Source organism: Coturnix japonica, unplaced genomic scaffold (genome assembly GCF_001577835.2).
Source record: "Coturnix japonica isolate 7356 unplaced genomic scaffold, Coturnix japonica 2.1 chrUnrandom568, whole genome shotgun sequence".
Lineage (NCBI taxonomy): Eukaryota > Metazoa > Chordata > Aves > Galliformes > Phasianidae > Coturnix > Coturnix japonica.
This window is the reverse complement of record NW_015439943.1, coordinates 47,677-56,468: the sequence shown is the minus strand read 5'-3', so window position 1 is coordinate 56,468 and position 8,792 is coordinate 47,677. Positions and strand designations below refer to the sequence as shown.

The 8,792-nt window shown below is 52.5% G+C and overlaps 1 protein-coding gene across 1 annotated transcript; it reads right to left on the bottom strand.

Annotated features, from left to right (window-relative positions):
* Nucleotides 1-2,420: 2,420 nt before the first annotated feature.
* Nucleotides 2,421-8,247, bottom strand: LOC107307372 (myosin-binding protein C, fast-type-like; the record flags this gene model as incomplete). The annotated part of the gene is made up of 2 exons (XM_015850875.1): nucleotides 8,016-8,247; nucleotides 2,421-2,488 (listed from the first exon to the last, which is right to left on the bottom strand). Coding segments are annotated over exons 1-2 (300 nt in total), but the record flags the coding sequence as incomplete, so codon positions are not given.
* Nucleotides 8,248-8,792: the final 545 nt, after the last annotated feature.

Here is an 8,792-nt window from a genome sequence, read left to right as displayed (position 1 = left end):
CATAGCCCATACCCCATTACCCCCATACCCCCATTACCCCCATTCCCCCCATATCCCCCATCCACCCCCAATACCCCCATTACCCCCATAGCCCCCATTCACCCCCCATAGCCCCCCAGTACCCCTGTGTGACATCCATATCCCTCATATCCCCCCATTACCTCCATTACCCCCATAGCTCCCATTACCCCCCTACCATTGACCCCAATACCCCCATTAAACCCCATAGCCGCAACTCCCATAACCCCCTTACCCCCATACCCCATTGCCCCCAATCCCCCATTCACCATTATCCCCATAGCCCCAATATACCCCCCATTACCCCCAATACCCCCATAGACCCCCATTCACCCCATAGCCCCCCATCCCCATATCCCCCATTACCCCCATTGCCCCCAATACCCCCATTCACCCCATAGCCCCATTACCCCCATTCACCCCCCCATTAGCCCTATTCACCCCATCAAGCCCCTATGTCACCCCCATAGCCCTATTCACCCCATTCACCCCATTAAACCCCCAAGCCCCCATTCACCCCAATACCCTTCATTACCCCCATTAACCCCCAGTACCCCCATTCACCCCATAGCCCCCATGTACCCCCATTTCACCCATAGCCCCCATTACCCCTATAGCCCCCATTACCTCCATTCCCCCATAGCCCCATTACCCCATATCCCCCATTCACCCCATAGGCCCCCCATGACCCCCATACCTCATTACCCCCATTACCCCCATTACCCCCTTCAACCCTTACCCCCATTACCCCCATTCACCCCATACCCCATAGCCCCCATTCCACTCCATTGCCCCAATACCCCCATTCACCCCATTACTCCCATTCAACCCCATAGCCTCCATAACCCCCATTACCCCCAATACCCCCATTACCCCCCATTCACCCCCATTACCCCCATTCACCCCATAGCCCCCAATACCCCCATTACCCCCGCATTTCCCCCATACCCCCATAGTCCCCATTAACCCCCCATTACCCCCCATTCACCCCATAGGCCCTATTAACCCATAGCCCCCATAGCCTCCATTCACGCCATTACCCCCATGGTACCCCAACATAGCACCCCCATTACCCTTAATAGCCCCATTTACCCCCATAGGCCCAAGCCCCCAATACCCCCCATTCACCCCATATCCCCCATTCACCCCATTCACCCCATTACCCCCATAGCCCCATATCCCCCATTACCCCAATACCCCCAATACCCCCATAGCCCCCAATGACCCCATAGCCCCCATTATTCCCCCATTCACCCCAATTACCCCCATTACCCCATTACCCCCATTCACCCCATTGACCCCAATACCCCATACCCATTCACCCCATAGCCCTATGAAACCCCATATCCCCCCATATCCCCCCTTACTTGGAGCTGGGTTCGCAGCTGCCCGTTCTTGTACCACTTTAGGGGCAGGTCGGGGTACTCAGCTCCACCCACCAGCTTGTCTTATTCCCTTTGTCCACCTGGTACGCGGGGGTCCAGGCTTACGATAAAGGCATTGCAAATAGGAATAATGGGGTTAATAGACCCATAAGAGTCAATAGAGATCCATAGGGACACAATAGGACCCATAGGGAACCCATAGGATCACTTGATCTTATTTCCCTTTGTCCACCTGGTTACGCGGGGTTCCAGCCTTACGGATAAGGCTGCACGAATAATAGGATTAATAGGGGTTAATAGGGACCCATAGAGATCAATAGAGACACATAGTGCCCATTAGAGATTCCATAGGGATCCATAGGACAAATAGAGACCCATAGAATCAGATAGGGACACATAGAGAAATCAATAGGGACCCATTTGCTGTTCCATTAGATACCATAGGGACACATAGAGGTCCATTAGGACCCATAAGAGTCCATAGAGACCCATAGGGACCATAGAGGTCCATAGGGGACCCATAGAGATCCATAGGGACCCATAGAGATCCATAGGAACCCATAGGGACCCCATAGGGACCCATAGATACCCATAGGGACACATAGGGACACATAGGGACCCATAAGGACCCATAGCAGTCCATAGGGAGCCATAGAAACACATTGTGCCCCAAGAGATCCCATTGAGGGAACATAGGGACCATAAGAGATCCATAAGGACCCATAGGACCATAGAGATCATAGAGGACCATAAGACCCAAATAAGGACCCATAGGGACCCATAGGAAACGCATAGAGATCCATAGCGACCCATAGAAACCACATTGTGCCCCACAGAGATTCATAGGGCACACATAGGGACCATAGAGATCCATTAGGACCATAGGGACCCATAGAGATCCATAGGGATCCCCATAGGGACCCATAGGAGATCCATAGGATCCCATAGGGACCCAAAGATCCTAGGGATCCATAGGACCCATAAGATCCATAGGGATCCCATAGGACACATAGGGACCCATAGGGATCCACTGATCTTATTCCCTTTGTCCACCTGGTACGCGGGGTCCAGCTTACGGATAAAGGCTGCGAATAATAGGGATTAATAGGGGTTAATAGGGACCCATAGATACCCTAGGGACCCAATAGAGCCCATAGGGACCCGATTCAGATCCATAGGGACCATAAAGACCCATGGGACCCAAGTGAGATATACAATAGGGAACACATACCGAGATCAATAGGGGACACATAGCAGACCATTAGAGATCCATAGGACCCATCGAATACACGAATAGATACCCATAGGACCCATAGATCCATAATACCCCATAGCGGGAACCCATAGATACCCATAGATACCCATAGGGACCCATAGATACCCATAGATACCCATAGGGACCCATAGATACACATAGGAACCCATAGAGATCCATAGGGACCCATAGATACCCATAGAGCCCCCATAGGCCATAGGGATTACACTGTGGGGCCCCATAGGAACCCATAGGACACCATTGGGACCCCAATAGGACCATAGAGCATCCATAGGGGACCCCATAGAGACCCATGGGGACACTTAGGGATCATTAGAGATCCAAGGACCCAGGAGAGGACCACACTAGGCGACACATAAGAGATCCGATAGAGATACACTGTGCCCCATAGGGACCCATCAAGAGATCCATAGGGATACACTGTGCCCCCAATAGAGAACCAGGGAGGGACCCATAGGGACACATAGTGACCCATAGAGACCCTAGGTACTCTTGCTACCGCATAGGGACCATAGGACGCATAGAAATCCATAGGGACAACATAGAACAAAAGGACCCAATGACCATAGAAGACATTATAGGGGACACATAGGGACAACCATAGGGACCCATAGGGATCATAGAGACCCACAGGGGACCCATAGCGGACCCATTAGTTGCCCCATTAAAGACCCCATAGGGACCCATAGCGGACCCAACCGAGATCTGCGCGATAAGGAACCCCATAGGGACAACATTATGACCCATAGAGACCCATAGGGCCCATAGAGACCCATAGGACCCCATAGAGAAACCAATAGGGATCCATTAGGGATCCATAGCGGATACACGTGTGCCCCATAGGTTCCATAGGGGACACAGTACGGAACACATACGGACACATAGAGACACATTGTGCCCCATATGGACCCCATAGAGATCCATAGGGACTCATAGGGACCTCATAGAGAACCATAAGGACCCATAGACTTACCCATAGGGGAGAAAAAACCCCCCATAGGCGACCCATAGATACCCATAGATACCCATAGGGACCCATAAGATACACATAGGAACCCATAGAGATCCATAGGGACCCATAGGGACCCATAGATACCCATAGAGCCCCATAGGCCCATAGGGATACACTGTGCCCCATAGGAACCCATAGGGACACATTGGGACCCCATAGGGACCCATAGAGACCCATAGGGACCTATAGAGACCCATAGAGACCATAGGGACACATAGGGACGCATAGAGATCCATAGAGATACACTGTGCCCCATAGGGACCCATAGAGATCCATAGGGATACACTGTGCCCCATAGGGACCCATAGGGACCCCATAGGGACCCACAGGGACAACATAGGACACATAGAGATCCATAGGGACCCACAGAGATCCATAGGGACCCATAGAGACCCATAAGATACACTGAGCCCCATAGGGGACACATGTAGGACCATGAGATCCATTGAGCCCCATAGAAATCGTATAGGGACACATAGGGACACATAGAGATCCCATAGGGATACACTGTGCCCCATAGGGACCCATAGGGACCCATAGTGATCCATAGGGGATTACACTGTGCCCCATAGGGACCCATAGGGACCTATAGAGATCCATAGGAATACACTGTGCCCCATAGGGACCCATAGAGATCCATAGAGATCTCATAGGACAACAGGGACCCATAGAGACCCATTAACGCCCATAAACCCATAGGGACCCTAGAGACCCATAAGACCACATAGGCCCCACCGTTGCTCTTTTTTGGTTCGACCATGGACCTTTATTGGCCTCTTTAGACTCCCCTGAGGTCGTGATCTCCGTACTGGAAGGCAAAACCCCATAATAGCCCCCAAACAACGACCCCATCAGCCCATAACACCCCATATTACCCATAACCTCCCCATATCACCCCCATAACACCCCAAATACCCCCATAACCGCCCACATCACCCCATAACCACCCCATATCACCCCATAACCACCCCATATTACCCCCATAACCGCCCCATATACCCCCATAACCGCCCCATATCACCCCATAACCGCCCCATATCACCCCATAACCACCCCATATCACCCCATAACCGCCCCATATCACCCCATAACCGCCCCATATCACCCCATAACCGCCCCATATCACCCCATATCACCCCATAACCGCCCCATATCACCCCATAGCCCCCTATAGCCCCCTATAATCCCCCCTAGACCACCTTAAACCCCATTCTACCCCCCATTAACCACCCTTTACAGCCCCTCTTATGACCCCATAGCTCCCCCATAACCACCCCCATATCACCCCATAACCACTCATATCACCCCATAAACCACCCCAATAGCTCCTCATAACCCCCTATAATCCCCCCTAGACCCCCTTAAACCCCCCATAACCCCCTATAACCACCCTTTACAGCCCCTCTATGACCCCATAGCCCCCCATAACCACCCCATAACCCCCCCCAGACCCCATTAAACCCCCATATTCCCCCTATAGGCCCCACTTGGCTCTTTTTGGGTTCGACAATGGACCTTTTTTGGCCTCTTTAGATCCCTGAGGTCGGTGGATCCCGTACTGAAGGCGACCCAATACCCCCGATAACGCCCCGTATTCACCCCATAACCGCCCCTATTACCCCATATCACCCCATAACCACCCCATATGACCCCCAATAACCGCCCCATATCACCCCATAACCACCCCATATCACCCCATAACCGCCCTTATCCACCCATAACTGCCCCATATACCCATAACCGCCCATATCACCCCATACCACCCCATAACCCCCATAACCTCCCCATATCACCCATAACCACCCCATATCACCCATTAACCGCCCCATATCACCCTAACTCTGCCCCATATACCCATAACCGCCAATATCACCCCATACCCGCCCCATATCACCCCATATCACCCGAAACCACCCATTATCCACCCCATAACCACCCCATATCACCCCATAACACCCATATCACCCATAACCGCGCCATATCACCCAAACGCCACATATCTACCCATTAACCACCTCAAATCACCCCATCACCCACCCCAATACCCCACATAACCCGCCCCATATCACCCCATAACTGCCCCCATATCACCCCAACCACCCCATATACCCCATAACCGCCCCATATCACCCCATAAACCGCCCCATATCACCCCATAACCACCCCAATATACCCCCATAACCGCCCCATATCACCCATAACCGCCCCATATCACCCCATAACCACCCCATATTCAACCCAATAACCCACCCCTAATCACCCCCATGATCACCCTATACCGCACCCCATATCACCCCATTACCAACCCCAAATATCACGCCCCATAACCACCCCATAACCGCCCAATTACCCCATAACCGCCCCATATCACCCCATAACCGCCCCATAACCACCCCATATCACCCCATAACCACCCCATATCACCCCATAACCACCCCATATACCCCCATATCACCCCATAACCACCCCATATCACCCCATAACCGCCCCATAATCACCCCATAACCCACCCCATATCACACCATAGCCCCTATAGCTCCCCTAGACCCCCTTAAACCCCCCCATAACCCCCCATAACACCCCATAACCCCCCCATATCACCCCATAACCACCCCATAGCCCCTCATAACCCCCTATAATCCCCCCTAGTCCTCCTTAAACTCCCCATAACTCCCCATAACCACCCCATATCACCCCATAACCACCCCATATCACACCATAGCACCCCATAACCCCCCATAACCCCATCTACCCCCCATAGACCCCCAATATCCCCCCCAGACCCCCTATAACCACCCCATAACCACCCCAAAATATCACGCCATACCACCCCATATCACCCCATAACACATTAGGAACCCATTTGAACCCATAGAGACACATAGGGACACATAGAGCATATCCATTGTGCCCCATAGAGATCCATATGGGACACATTGCGCCCCATAGAGACCAAAGGACCCTAAAGACCACTAAACCCCATACCTTCGCTCTTTTTGGGTTCGACATGGACCTTTTGAGCCTCTTTAGCATCCCCCTGAGTGCGGTGATAACCGTTACTGGAATGGCGACCCCATAACCCCATAACCGCCCCATATCACCCCATAACCACCCATATCACCCCATAACCGCCCCATATCACCCCATAACCGCCCCAATATACCCCCATAACCCCCCATAATCAACCCCATAACCGCCCCATATCACCCCTATAAACCACCCCAATATCAACCCATACACACCCATATCACCCCATCATCACCCCGATAACCACCCCATATCACCCCATAACCAACCCCATATAACCCCCATAACCGCCCCATAATTCACCCCATAACCACCCCATATCACAACCCATATCACCCCATAACCACCTCATATCACCCCATAACCCCCCATAATCACCCCATAACCACCCCATATCACCCCATAACCACCCCATATCACCCCATAACCCCCCATAATCACCCATAACCACCCCATAGGCACACCATATTCCCTATAGCTCCCCTAGACCCCCTTAAAACACCCATAACCTCACATATCACCCATAACCAGCCTTCATATCACCCTATTAACCCCCCCATATCACCCATATACCCCCATAGCCCCGTCGCTATAATCCCCATAGCCCCCTATAATCCCCCATAGCCCCCTATAAATCCCCCCAAGACCCCTAACCCCCATAGCCCCCATAACCACCCTTACAAGCCCCCTCTATGACCCCATAGCCCCCATTAACCACCTCATATCACCCATAACACTTCATATCACCCATAAACGCACCCATAGCCCCTCATAACCCCCTTATAATCCCCCACTGGACATCCGATGGTAATCCGCGTTAGTCCCATTCTCGGCACTCCCGTCCCCCTAGGACCACCTTACCCATTCTTACCCCCCCATAACCACCCTTTTACCAGCCCCTCTATGACCCCATAACACCCCATAACCACCCCATATCACCCCATAACCACATTAGGAACCCATTGAGACCCATAGAGACACATAGGGACACATAGAGATCCATTGTGCCCCATAGAGATCCATATGGACACATTGCGCCCCATAGAGACCCAAAGGGACCCATAAAGACCCCATAACCCCATACCTTCGCTCTTTTTGGGTTCGACATGGACCTTTTTGAGCCTCTTTAGCATCCCCCTGAGGTCGGTGATCCCGTACTGGAAGGCGACCCCATATACCCCCATAACCGCCCCATATCACCCCATAACCACCCCATATCACCCCATAACCGCCCCATATCACCCCATAACCCCCCCCAGACCCCATTAAACCCCCATATCCCCCTATAGGGCCCCACCTTGGCTCTTTTTGGGTTCGACATGGACCTTTTTGAGCCTCTTTAACATCCCCCTGAGGTCGGTGATCCCGTACTGGAAGGCGATTCGTTCGTATTCACTTTTCTTGGTCACCCCCTTGAGCAGCTCCCAGATCTCGGGGGGAAAAGGATCGTCCTCGTCCTTCTTCTTCTTCTTCTCCTCCACCTGAACCTCCCTATAGGGACACACATAAGGACCCCATAGAGACCCCATAGTGACCCATAGGAACCCATAGAGACCCATAGGAACCCATAGGAACCCATAGGGACCCATAGGGACCCCATAGGGACACATAGGGACCCCAACAGGACCCATAGGAACACACAAGGACCCATAGGGACCCATAGAGACCCATAGAGACCCCATAGAGACCCATAGGGACCTATAAAGATCCATAGGGACCCATAGAGACCCATAGTGACCCGTAGAGGCCCCATAGAAACCCTTAGGAACCCATAGGAACCCATAGGGACCCATAGGGACCCATAAGGACCCATAGGGACACATAGGGACCCCATAGAGACCCATAGTGACCTATAGGGACCCATAGGGACACATAGGGACCCATAGGGACACATAGGGACCCATAGGAACCCATAGGGACCCTTAGGGACCCCATGGGGACTCCATAGTGATCCATAGAGACCCATAGAGACCCATAGGGACCCATAGGAACACATAGAGACACATACAGACCCCACAGAGACCCATAGGGACCCCATAGGGACCCACAGAGATCCCATAGAGGCCCACAGAGA